We start from the raw sequence: 14530 nt of genomic DNA on the forward strand, positions 1-14530 counted from the left end.
CTGTTGCCAAACATGAACTTAGGGAAAAAAGACACTCACCTGCTGACGGTTTCCTCTGCATACGTCAGTTTCTAAGGAAAACAAAGATACAAAAATGACCATGTGAGTTAATGACAGTTATTAAGCAGTAAATAAAACTCACTGCACAGAGAACACTAATGCCCTAACATAGAATCTATGTTATTATTCTTTATGGTGAGACAAATAGTTAAAGGAAGGTACTAACTGATGCGAGGTTTGTTTTGTGGCTGACAAGGTCCCAACACTCACTCTCTGTGTGCTCCCAAAAGTTCCTGTGCTCTCTCTTAATGGGCACAATTTAAAGGACTTTTCCCACTAATCATTCCAAAAAGGTCTACAAAGTTAAAGATTGGGAGGGTTTCACATTAACCTTCCACGGACTTAGAACCAAAGTGTTTTGTGATTTAACAAATCTACAGAAACTCTTATCATAGAATAATATAATCATGTGGATGAAATAACTATTAAATCTGATTCTCCAGAATTCAAACAAAAAGATAAATTATATCAATAATTGGATTATTCCTTTGGGGCATTACAAAGCACATTACCTCCAAGTTTCCTCTAAATTACTAGTTTTATTAAGACCAATATGATAAAAAGAACACTAATGTGGAATTAGAAGACCTAGTTTCAAATCCCTTTTCTTTGCTATGGAGACAAATTCCAAAATCTCTCTGGTGCTGGGACTAAGTTTCCTCATCTGTAAAATGGAGAGACTATTAATCTATATAACTCTCAAGATATTTATAAATAACTCATTGCTCTTCTTACTCCACAGACTTTCCTAGAATAATCTCAGCCACTCTTATGATTTCAATTACTACCCCGAGGCTGGTGATTCCTATAGCTATATTTATAACCCAGACTGCTCTTCTTGGCTTCATACCTAAATATCAAGCAATTCACACTTCACAGATGGCTCAAAACAATGCATTAAAAAGCAAACTCATTCTGCCCCTCAGCAGATATGAGCTGCTTCTCTGCCTGAGTTCTCGGCGATAGTCATCTAGCTAGAAACCTTCCCAGGCCATTGCTTCCTCCTATCTCACCCCCATCCAAACCATCAGAGTCCTACTAATTTTTTTTCCTGCTTATAGCCCTCCTGCTCCCTTTCTCTATCTCATGGCCTAGTTAGGACCCTCATCCCCTCAGGCCTGAAGTAGTGACTGGTCTCTCTACTCCAGTCTTGTCCCCTCTAATCTATCATATGGTGTATAAAAACCATATAACTGTTTCACAATTCAAAACTGTCCAATCAGCCCCAGTGACTCACCTATCTACAACCTTTCAATGGTTTCCTATCAACTACAGAGTTAAATCCAAACTTGTTCAGTTACTCACCTTCCTAGCCTGATCTCCTGTCAATTTTAGTCTACACTTCTGGTATATTGGCCCATATATACATGTACAACTAATAATAATAAGTAAGAAGTACAACATTAAAGAAAGAATAAAGAATTATGGAGTTCAAAGAATTATGGGAGCTAAATCTTCTAGGCTAGGGGTTGATTCCTCACAAAGGAGGTCACATCTGAGATGAGGACATGCAGGACTTGAACAAAAGGAATAAGGATGCTGGGACCTATCACACAGCATGAGCAACCTACTACATGTATCTAAACAGTTTCATGCTCTTGTCACAAATACACGCACGCTACATGAAAAGGGGAGGGTGGGCAAGTAATTTGTCTATAAGCATGCTTATTTATCCTTTGCTAAGAATAAACTAAATGAAAAAAAAGGAAGCAAATTCATTAATTAGAATCATATTTATACTTTACCAAACATTTATTCAAAACCCTATATTCTCTATCTTAATTTGAGTCATTGGTACCACTCTGAATTGATAATGTGCAAAACTCTGGCAAGAATGTTTGCCACAGATTTATATTCTTGGCCTAAATCTTTGCTGAGTATTATTTCCAAATATGTACATTTTTAAATGAGCCTGAGGCTCTTCTTGGGTTAACAATGCTTATTATTTTTTGACTCCCCATTTTTTTAATTTAAGTATATTTGACTTACAGCATTGTATTAGTTCCAACTGTAGAACAAAGTGATTCAGTTATACATATATGTGACACCTATACCTCTACATATATATATACATTCTTTTTTCTGATTTTTTTTCATTATAGTTTATTCCAAGATACTGAATATAGTTCTCTGTGCTATTCAGTAAAACCTTGATATTTATCTATTTTATATATGTTAGTGTGCATCTGTTAAGCCAACACTCCCAATCTGGCAATGCTTATTATAATGGCCAGAGCTAGGCACACAAAGACTGGCTGCCCTGTGGCAGGCCACTTGACTAGCCTGATTCAACAAAAAAGAGTAATGCAGGGATTTGACATTTGTTCTTTCTTCCTTTAGGCCTGAGCTGTGTATACATGCTCCTGTGATATTCCAGCAACTTCTTCCCTTGTTACTACATTTACCTTCATAATTAAGCTTCTATGTTCCACAGACTGACTAAAATGTGTGCCCATTTCAAATATAGTTGTGATTCCACCCTCACACAAATTCATCCAGTAATGATACTCCTCACGCGCAGGAAGTCGATCCCAAAAAGTCCTGAAGGCTTCCCAGACAGCTTCCTGACATACTGAAAAACAAACAGAGAGGTGTTTTTATGGAAAGCACTTTGGGGTTCTCATAATGATCACGGGACTGTTTATTCACATTCCCAAGACATGGCCGCCCACAACGTCTCTTGTGGAGAGGCATGGGAATGACTCTCGGTCAAAGCCCTTCTGTGTGCCCTGCTTAAAGTTTTCAGAGCTGAAGAGAATGTGTACTCCCCACTCCTTCTCCTTGCAAAAAGGAACTGATTCACCTCCTAATAGACTGGGGTTTTTTCCCCATCTCTTAAAAAAAAAAATCCATGCTTACAGTTTACAAAAGTAGAGCTGATATTGAGTATACTTCAACAGGTAAGTAACTAACCTGTGGTAGGTACATCAATATGATGGAATTATTATTCAATGATAAAAAGAAATGAGGTTTCAAGCCATGAAAGGACATGGAGAAGATTTAAATGCATAATGCTAAGCAAAAGAAGCCAATCTGAAAAAGTCACATACTCTTTGGTTCCAACAATATGACATCTGGAAAAGCAAAACTATGTAAATTATAAAAAGGTCAGTGGTTGCCAGGGGCTGGGGAGAGAGAAAGATAAAGGAGGTGGAAAGCAATGGATTTTAGGGCAGTGAAACTATTCTGTATGAAACTGTTTAATAGTGGGCACATATCATTGTATGTTTGTCAAAACCCATAGAACATAGAACACAATGAGTGAATTTTTGTAAATTATGACCACTAGTTAAGAATAATGTGTCAATATTGGCTCATTAATTGTAACAAATATACTACACTAACACAAGATGTTAATAAGAGGGGAACGTGTGTATGGAAGAGTGGCAGTATATGTAATTCTCAGGATTTTCTGCTCTATTTTTCTGTAAACCTAAAACTTCTCCAAAAAAAAAAAAACTATTAATTTTTAAAAAGATATGAGAACTAAAAAAAAGAAAGTGAAAAAGAAAAAAGAAAATGATATTCAGAAGAAATATACTACGGTATTAAAATAAAAGCTAATATAATCTATTTGCTAAGTTATTCCAAAGCACCAAATCCAAAGGAACATTAAACAAGCTGTCTGCACGTTTTGTAGAACACTAAGTATATTGCTATCCTGTAACCATTAAAGTGGGCAGATGCAGGGCACTGCGGGTAACAGATTGGGATGGGAGAGAAGAGGAGGAAGGTGGTGAGGGAGAAAGAAGGATTTAAATGGACAGAGATCAAGGAAATTATTTTTCATCTCAAGAAGACTGAATGCTTATTCAGCACCATATTGAGGTGGAGTCCCTGAACTCAAAGAGTGAGAAGGATCTAAATTCTAGCCCTAGCCTCACTGTGTCCTAGCTTGGTAACTGCAGTTAACTTACTTTACCTAGCCACTCAACACTTCAATGTACTCATCTCTCTCTTTTAATGAGATGAATAATAACTGCGTTACTTACCTTATCTGTGAAAGCACTTTATAAACTACATAGTGCTACATAAATATCACATGTTATTATTGTATTGGATTCTGGTTGTCCAAAGGTTATCTGATGTAGGTCTCGGCCTAAAAACAACTCTTAAGCTTTAACAGAGAGTGAAATAAATGAATATTGAAAGTTTCTCTACCAATTGATTTTTCAGGTTATACTGAACTCTTGGTTGCAAACTTTGTTTCTATTTCAGTGAACTAACTGCATCCTTGCTACTGCTCTTTAGAACTTTTGATCTTCTGCAGCGGAAGAGTTCAGCAGGCACTAACTGAGGCAGAGTTGACCACTTGTATAATCTTTCTTTCTTTCCTTATTCCCCTTAAAACTTTCAAATAAAAGTTTAGTATACACTAGAGGACAATGCAAATGTGAAAGTCTGGGTTGGTAAAAAACAAAAAGCAAATGTCTATAAGGTCTGGTTATGAAATGAGGCGATTGAAAGAAAGCACTAAAAATATTGTGAGGTCAAATAACCATATATCTATAAGAATAATAAATTTCAATAACTTCTTCACCATATCCATAAAAACTACTTTGAAATATAACAACTAATACTACAAAGGTCCTAAAAGAAAACACATTAAGAGTATCTACATAACTTGAGGATAGGCAAAGATTTCATAGACAGGATACAGAAAGCAACAAGTGTAAAAGAAAAAAACTGAAATTAAAATTCATCAAAACTAAACACTTCTGCTCAACAATGACAGTATTAATAAAAATGAATAGGCAAGACATATCTCTGACAGAAAATATTTAAATTACATATCTCTGACAAAGAACTGGTATTTAGAATATTTAAAGAATTTCTACAGCTCCCTAACAAAAAGGCAAACAATCTAATTTTTAAAACATGTAAAAGACTGGAACAGATACTTTACAAAGGAAGAGATACAAATAGTCAATGAGTATGTGAAGACGTGCTATCATTCATTCTTTAGAGAAATGCAAATTAAACCATCCACATATGAACCAGAATGGCTAAACTTTTTTACATGGATAATACCAAATTTTGGCAAGAATGTGGAGCAACCACAACCCTCATTTTTGGCAAGAATGTAAAATAGGGCAACCACTTTGGGAAAAGTACTGGTATTTTCTTATATAACCAAATATACACCAAGCCTATGACCCATCAATTCCCTTCCTAGGTACTCCCTCAAGCTAGAAGTAAGCATATATCCACAGAAAGACTTACGTTCAATGCTAGGGCAGCTTCATTCAGGGTAACTTAAAAAAGGAAACAACCCAGGTATCCATCAACAGGAATATAAGCAAACATATGGCCACATAATAGAATCAAAGGAACAAATTACTAATTCATGCAACAACATGAATGAAACTCAAAAGGCTGAGTGAAAGAAGCCTTACATAAAAGAGTTCATACTATTCCATTTATATAAAATCCAAGATAGGTGAAACTAACTTATGGTTTAAAAAAATTAGAAGACTGGTTGCCTGATAGTTGAGGGTAAGAGGGGAGGAGTGTCTTGCAAGGGGAATAAGGGAACTTTCTGGGGTGGTACTTCACCCAAATTTAAGAGACATATGGGTTACACAAGTGTGTGCATTAGTCAAAACTCACCAAATAGTACACTTAAGATTTATGCATTTCACTCTATGTAAATTTCACCTTTAAAACAGTAAACAAATATAAAGCTCTAGTTAATGATCTTCATGTTCAAGTGTCTAACGGGGAAATGTACTGATGTCTTTAATTTATAAAAATATAACTAAAAAATAGGATGGTTGGATAGACAGATATATGATAAAGCAAATATAAAATGTTAATTGTAGCACCAGGTAGTAAGACTATGGTGTTCACTATACTATTCTTTCAACTACTCTGTATGTTTCAAATTTTTCATAAAGTCTTGGAAAAACTTTGTGTGTGGAAAATGTAGTTGGAGTATACAGAAGTGTAGAAATCACACCAGGTTTCACAGCAGGCCTTCTCTTGGCCTCTGTCATGAACTTACAGAAGAACAGCATAAGCTATCTCCTCTAAACTACGCGTCCTCATCTCCTAAAAAAACCTCCCAAGAAATCTACTTATAAACTAATAAAATTAATAAACAAGTTCAGCAAGGTTGCAAGATACATGAGCAATATATTAAAAAATCACATATACATATTGCCTAAGCAACCACTAATCTACTTTGTTTCTTAACCAAAACCGTATAAAAAGATGCTCAACATTATTGGTCATTAGAGAAATGCAAATCAAAACCACAAAATACCACTTCACAGCTATTAGGATGGTTGTAATTTTTTTAAGAAAATTATAATGCTGGCAAAAATGTGGAGAAATCAGAACTTTCATACACTGCTGGTGGGAATGGTGCAGCTACTTTGGAAAACAATCTGGCAGTCCCTCATATGGTTAAACGTATGACCCAGAAATTCTACTCCTAGGTAAACAACCAATAGAAATGAAAACAACTCAAATGCCCATCAGCTGGTGAATGGATAAACTAAATGTGGTATATCCATACAACAGAATATTATTATTTGGCCATAAAAAAGAATAAACTACTGATACATGCTACAAACTGGATGACCCTTGAAAACATTATGCCAAGTAAATGAAGCCAGTCACAAAAGACCACATACTGTATTATCTCATTTATATGACATATCCAGAATAGGTAATTCTACAGAAAAAGAAAGTAGATTAGTGGTTGCTTAGGCCTGGGGAGAGGGGTAGGGAAAGAAGAGTGACAAGAAAGTGATAGCTAGAGGGTGAGGGGTTTATTTTTGAGTTGCTGAAATGTTCCTAAATTAAGTGTGGTGACTGTTGCTTGTTTCTATGAATATATTAAAAAACCATTGAATTCTATACTTTAATGGGCTAATGGTAAGGTATGTGAATTATACCTCAATGAAACTGTAAAAAAATGCAGTTCCCACCAGAGAAGTAATATAGTTGACTTTTGAATAATGCAGGGGTTAGGAGCACTGACCCTCCGCACAGTCAATTTACATATAACTTGACAGTCAAATCTCCTTATCCAAGATTCTATCTACATCCATAGATTCAACCAACCCTGGATCATATAATACTGTAGTACATATTTACTGAAAAAAATCCATGTATAAGTGGATCCTCACAGCTCAAACCTGTGTTTTTCCAGGGTCCACTACACATCCTTAATTTATGTAATTGTTTTCCAATTCAGAGCTATCTGACAAGAAGATCCAATTAACTAATGTGGGATAATAGAATTCAGAACACTTTTATTCTGATAAAGGAAGAGAACTGGGGGAAGTCTGGAGCACTCATGCAGTTCAGAGAGGGGAAACCTAAATAGGACAGTGCAGGCAATAAAGAGAAGAGCAAAATCAGCATGATTCCAAGGGAAGAGGTACTAAGGAAGGCAAAACTCCACCTTCGGGTGAAACAGACAAATGTCACATACTTCACTATCTGGTCTGTTTGTTCAGAAGTCCTATCCTTGCCAAATAATTTTCATGTACTTTAGTTACTGCTGGAGAAAACTTTCTATTTTTGAGAAGATAACTAATCTACAAATGCCTCTCTTCTGGCAAAGGAAACCAGTGGAGGAAAGGTAAATGTGATGACAATATTCTTTAGAAGGAAATGCCAGCATTTAATCTGTCTTTAATCCTGTTACTAGGGCTCAGGCTGTGCATCTTTATCTAGTACATAGAAATCTAGAATGAAGCAAAGTACTTTTTTAGGGTAATATAGTTTCCTTTCAGAACTGTGGAGCCCAAGGTCAATTTGGTGCAATAAGGCAAGAAAAAGAAATAAAAGACATACAGGTTGGAAGATAAGAATTAAAACTATATCTTTATTTGTAGATGAAGTAATCACCTACGTAGAAAACCGTAAGGAATATATGAAAAAGCTACTAGAACTAATAAGTGAGGTTAACAAAGTTACAGAATAAAAGATCAATATACAAAAATCAGTTTTATGTCTATATACTAGCAAGGAACAATCAGAAACTAAATTTTAAAAAATACTGCTAACAATAGCAAGAAAAAAGTGAAATAAACCTGATAAAAAGATGTGTAAGACCTACACACTAAAAATTATAAAACACTGGTGAGAGAAACTGACAAAGATCTAAATAAATGGAGATACATATCCATAAATCAGAAGACTCAATATTGTTAAGATGATCATTCTTCCCAAATTGATCAATAGATTCAACACAATCCCAGTCAAAATCCCAGTAGCCTTGTTTGTACAAATTGGAAAGCTGATTACAATATTTCTATGGAAGACAAAGAACCTAGCATAACCAAACAAATTCAAAACAGAAGAACAAAGTTGAAGGACTTACCCACACTACCTAATTCAAAGACTTATTATAAAGCTTACAGTAATCAAGACAGTATGGCACTGGCATAAAACAGACAAATAGATCAGTGTAAGAAAATGAAGTGTGAAGAAATAGATCCAGCATATACAGAAGACTGATTTTCAACAAAGGTACAAAGGTAAAAAAAAAAAGATAATCTTTTTAATAAATGATGCTGGAACAATTGGCTATGCATATGCAAAAAAAAATTTAACTTAGATCCATATACACCATATGCAAAAATTAACTGAAGTAAAATTAACTAAGGTAACTATAGACCTGAATGTAAACCTAAAAACTATAAAATTTCCATAGGAAAAAACAGGAGAAAATCTTTGTGACTCTGAGCTAGGCAAATTTAGACCCAACACCAAAAGCAAGCATGATGAAAAGAACCCTAATAAACTAGACTTTATCAAAATTTAAAACTTTTGTTCCCCAAAAGACATTGTTAAGAAAATAAAAAGATAAACCACACATTGGAAGAAAATGTATGCAAAACACATATCTGACAAAGAACTTGTATTTGGAATACGTAAAGAACACTTACAACTCAATAATTAGATGAATAGTTATTTTTTAAGTGAGTAAAATATTTGAATAGACTCTACCAAAAAAGATATACAAATGGCAAATGAGCACATAAAAGTGCTCAACATCATTAGCCATCAAGAAAATGCAAGTTAAAACCATAATAAGATATCATTTCATATCTACTAGAATGGTTACAGTTAAAAAAGACTGACTATACCAAGTATTGCATAGATGTGGAGAAACTGGAATCACAACATATTGCTGGTGGTACAACTACAATGGAAAACAATTTGGCAATTTCTTAAAAAGTTAAACATACGGTTATCATGTGACCCAGCCATTCCACTCCTATTAACCAACAGAAATTAAACCATACGTTCACACAAAAACTTGTACACAAATGTTCATGACAGCTTTCTTTGTAATCACCAGTAACTGAAAACCTCAAATATCCCAAAATGCAGTATATCCATAAAATGAAATAATACCCAATAATAAAGAATACAAACTATTGACACACAAAAAAATGGATGGATCTCAGAATGATTAAACCAAGTAAGAGAAGTCAGACAAAAAAGAACACATAGTATGATTACATTCATATATAAAAGTGTAGAAAATGCAAACAATACATAGTAACAGAAAGTAGATTAGTCATCGCCTCGGTACTGGGGTCAAGGGAAGTGCTGAGGGAAGGAAGGTTACAAAGGCACATGAGAAAATGGAGATAAATGGTAACTTCACTATCTTAACTGCAGTAATAATTTCAAGGATAAACACCTTTGTCAAACTAATCAAATTATATACTTTAAATATGTGCAGTTTATAATCCACCAAAGTATACCTTAATAAAGCTATATTTTAAAAGTCCAACTACAAATATACTTTTAAAGGAGAGATACTATTAATTACATCCTACTCTAAGCAGCCTAAATATGTTTAATTTTACAAATCATTAAATTAAATGCAGTTATTTCTTGCTTAAATGGAGCTATTTTTCAAATTTGTTATTTTAACTAGCAACTGATACCAAATTATCTATGAAGGAAAAACTAGGCAAACCATGAATGAATGAAGTTGATGGAAAGAGCAAAGATCCTTGGTTGGACTCCCTCCAATCTCCAGACAGTTGGTTCTAAGGGCATAAGCCAATTTCTCTTCAAAATCAAGACATATGTGGAAATATTCATTTTTCCCACTTTTCAAAAACATAACAAATAAAATACTTACTCTTTAAACATAACAGTAATAGCTAAATCAACATTGTTAAAATCTTGATGTGCTGTGCCAACCATTTTAGCTTTATGAGGTCCCTTTCCAATAGTCTCATTCATAGGACCTGTATTTTAAAGTCAGTTACTCTAGGAATGCTTTATTTTTCTTTTTGTTGGCTTCTTTTTCAATAGTATCTCTTGAATTTATAAACACAAGGGAGCTCCGGTTGCACAATCAGTTAGCGTGCGGTACTTATTTATAAACACAAGGGCAAAGCAATTAAAAGGCATAATCATACTCCTTAAATGATTGGTTATTTCCTCTTCATTATTTAGCCAGCAGCTATCTAGATATTCTAACCTATTCTAAAGTAACATTAAGTAAAAATCTATGTAGTAGAAGTATTTTGATAAACTACAAATTGTCATTCTCATTCCTCTTCAGATCCTTTATTTTCTTCCCACTCTCCTTGGAATTTGCCACTTCTGGCATATGCTCTATACATAAAAGGCCATGTCAATGGGTTTCCATTTAAAAAGTAAAAGAAAAGTTTACTGCTTAGTAAGTTTGATAGCCCCAAAATACAACCAAGAGATATAAATACACTCCAAATATAAATACACTTCTAATATATTGTGTCACTTTTAAAAGTCAAATATATAAATATATGTAATAGCTCACATTAATTTTTTTATTTTAAAACCACTTGCTTTGGTGAGGGAGAAGGACAGAAAGGACAAGCTGGAGGAAAATAAAGAAGACAGAGTAGCAGCTCAGATTGAGGGTAACTGATTAATAACATTGGTTGAACAGATGCATGAATGAATAAGCCTGATTTCACTATCATTTCATCATCTATATCAACTTTAGTTTACTAGTATCATATCCATATTATGGCTTTTTAATTTTTTAAATATTTTATTTCTTAGTATATTATTTAATTATTTTTTATTTTGGCAGGAGGGGGAGATATTTAAGTTTATTTATTTTTGGAGGAGGTACTGGGGATTGAACCCTGGACCTTGTGCATGCTAAGCATACACTCTGTCACTTGAGCTATAACCTCCCCCTGCCCATATTATGGCTTTTTATTGGCTCTTGAGCAGCAAAAAGCAAAGTTTGGGAATCCTTCAAACATTTAAGGGACATATTACGATCAATTAAGCAATTCTGGTTAGTAAATATAAGGAAAAGAGAATGAATTAACATAATAAAAAGGTACGAGATCAAGGATAACACTGTTTAATTAGAAATAAAATAAAATCTTAGTTCTATTGCTTCAGGGTCTATTGTGAGAAGTGCCACCATTTTAGATGTAAGAAGTTTTGTGTGCACCAACTTGAGAGTAATCGGCATGAATTTACAGAATGGAAAAACTATAAAATATAGAAACTGATCATATTTTCATGTATGTAAAATAGCTAGTCAAATAGGTAAGTATATCTCATTAAACATATTTTGTGGGTATATTTAGGAAAATTACCATAATGTAGAAGTTAAGATTATAATTAATTTATCCAGTATCATAAATTAGTATTTTTGAAGTGCTTCAAAGATATAAACCATTTACTCTCTTAAAATAATGTAAATTTTCCTCTGAAGCTATATAAATACCATACTTTTAGCAAGTCCTTTTTCCATGGCTGGTAGAAAGATAATATTTGGCTCAGTCTCTGTCCAAAGTATCACAAATTTTGAATTATAATGAGATACAATTGTGTTAGAACTACGTTTGAATTTCACCATGGAGCCTAAGGGTTTGGTTGTTTGCTTACCTCGGACTTTAAAATATTTCACATGGTTTGCCACAGCCTCAGTAACACTTTCTTCTGGGCACGTTTTCACACCATTAGGAAACAGAGTAGATCGCCTTCTTCTGAGCAACCACTGTCTCTCAGTTTCCCTGTGATCCAGAGGTTGTTTCTTTTCGGAAGGTAAAGAAGAGTCTGTGGATTCTGAGTCCGTCAGGAGAAAAGAAACTGCACTCTTGGGTTCTTGAATCTCTTCTAAAGATAAGTAGGTTTGCGCTACAGAGTGAAAGCATAAATAAAGCCTCTGATGACAGAAGAAGATACAGTATGAAAGGTAACAAAGAAAAACTGACATCTGTGCCACGTTTGGATTTTGAACTCAATGCTCAAATTATAAACATGTGTGCCTGAGGAGGGGTGGACTGAAGCATTTAATCTTTTCTCCATTTAATTCCTACTCCTTTACTTCAAGACTATTATTTATTGAAATCAAGTATACATACAATTTCAACATATGAAATAAGAGGAAGGAAGGTCTGAAATAGGAATTACTAATGAAGAAGAAAACCAAAATTACTGGAGAGATTATTATTTTTTTAATGGAGGTACTGGGTATTGAACCGACAGGAGAAATTATAAAAGTTTAAACAAAGCAATATCAAAGACTACTAGAGTAATATTTGATTAAATTTCTTACAGCAGTCATATCAAATAATGTTATTTTTAGAGAGAATATACTACAGATATAAAGAAAGATAAAATAATGTAGATTTTTAAATACCTGTTAATGATGGAAGGTTTCCTTCTATCAGGACAAATATCAAAATACCCAGATAAATCTTCTCAAAATGAGGAAACATAATCATTTGAGCCAAAATCAGATGAGGAGAGGCCAAAATCCTTAACTGAGTCCCAAAGATTTGAACCTTCAAATAAATTGTTACAGAAAAGGTCTAACATTTAAAAGTTTGAGAACTGACAACCATTCCAAAATCATTATAAATTAGCAAAATAAAAATGGTACCCTTTCAAAGTATCTCTCACTTCTTTTCTGAACTGACCAGCATGCTTTGAAAGCAGGAAAGATAAGCTAATTAGGACAGATGGGAGGAGACAATTTCTTTATTCTAATCTAGCCAGCTAAGCTCTTTACCAACACTCTCCTTGCCTTTAACAAGCAGTCCGTCCAGTTAAAAATAATGTTTCACATGTAACTCACTGTTTTACAATTTGTCTCAATCTGCTAGTCATACCTGACAGATTCACATATTCTCCGGGTTCTTCCACAACTACGATTTGTAAGCATAAAAAGGCCAGAATGACTATATCTACATCAGAAATACAGAGCTACATACAAACAAAGTTGTTTCTCTTTGTAAGAAAGCTACTGTCTTGTAAATTTCCCTCCTTAATTAAAAAAAAAATTGAACACCTTTCACTAAAACTACTATGTCTCCTTATCTATAAAATAGGATAGCAATAGTAAACCTAACTCATGATAGAGATGTTGTGAGGATTAAATTTGTTAACACACAGAAAACACTTAGAATAGTACCTAGCACACACTAAGCACACAATATGAATGATAGCTATGTGATAATAACTTTGTTGCTTAATTTGCTATTAAGCATGAGGCCCAGTGTGTTTATCTACATGAGGAACACCTAACCAAGAAAGGATATCCTTTACCGCAATAGGAGACCAGATAAAAATTTTTCACAGTTATCTTTATCAAATAAACCTAGTAAAAAGCAAATAAAATTGGTCACAATCCCCGTGGGAGCTAGGATTTACTATGAAATAGCAATAAATCTCTATCTTACGTATCTCTGGCAAAGTTCTCTGGTGAAAAAAAAATTTTTTTGTAAAGATCTAAAGCACATTCCTCTTCAGAATCTTAAATAGTCCTGACCCTGATTTCTCCAGTCCCCAAAACAGCAAACTCAGTTATCAGAGAAGAGACCACCTGGGTGGGTACAGACCACTCCAACATAAAGAAGCCTCATACACATAGAACCATGACTTTAAACAGCCCCATGGCAAAGTTTCCAGATTTCCATAAGGACAAGCTTAGTTACAAGAAACTACAGAGGGAAGCAAGGATACATGTTTTCCAAGAGTATTATGTTCTGGTCAAGAAGGCCTTCAGGGTATGCATGTCTACTCATAGTTCTCCCAATCCAGACAGTTCAACAATTAGAGGTCACTTTCATGATAGAAAAAAAAATATTGAATACAACTAACATTTATTCTAGCTCAGTATTCCTCCAAAGAAATAGTATTGAAAGAAGGAAAACCTAAGATAATTTCCTATTAAGAAAGGGCTTAAGCTTGGAGTTAAGCCAAAAGTAATTAAAGTGTAAATGAATAATCTTACGTGACTAAAAAGTAGGTGATGGTGGAAAGATGAGAATAGAACGTAATTTTGAATCAGATTAGAAAGGGCTCTGTATGACAAGTCTAGACCTCTTTTCCCCCTAAAATAAAAAACAAAAAAACAAAAAAGCTGATTTTTAGAGGTATTCAACTTCTAAATCCTAGTTAAGTGATTGGATTATGACTTTAAAAATAAAAAAAAAAAGAGCTGCCACTTTCCTTACCCCAAGTGTTGCAA

General features: G+C 34.1%; 1 protein-coding gene across 1 annotated transcript in view; it reads right to left on the bottom strand.

Moving 5' to 3' along the window:
• Positions 1 to 12861, bottom strand: part of IMPG2 (interphotoreceptor matrix proteoglycan 2) — a 65243-nt gene extending 52382 nt beyond the window's left edge. Inside the window, exons 1-4 of the mRNA XM_032477927.1 lie at positions 12698 to 12861; positions 11941 to 12192; positions 2466 to 2632; positions 40 to 71 (exon numbers count right to left, since the gene is read on the bottom strand). Of these exons, the coding sequence (XP_032333818.1) occupies positions 40 to 71; positions 2466 to 2632; positions 11941 to 12192; positions 12698 to 12782 (536 nt within the window). The 5' untranslated portion in view covers positions 12783 to 12861. The remainder of the gene's footprint in view (positions 1 to 39; positions 72 to 2465; positions 2633 to 11940; positions 12193 to 12697) is intronic.
• Positions 12862 to 14530: the final 1669 nt, after the last annotated feature.

Source organism: Camelus ferus, chromosome 1 (genome assembly GCF_009834535.1).
Source record: "Camelus ferus isolate YT-003-E chromosome 1, BCGSAC_Cfer_1.0, whole genome shotgun sequence".
Classification (NCBI taxonomy): domain Eukaryota; kingdom Metazoa; phylum Chordata; class Mammalia; order Artiodactyla; family Camelidae; genus Camelus; species Camelus ferus.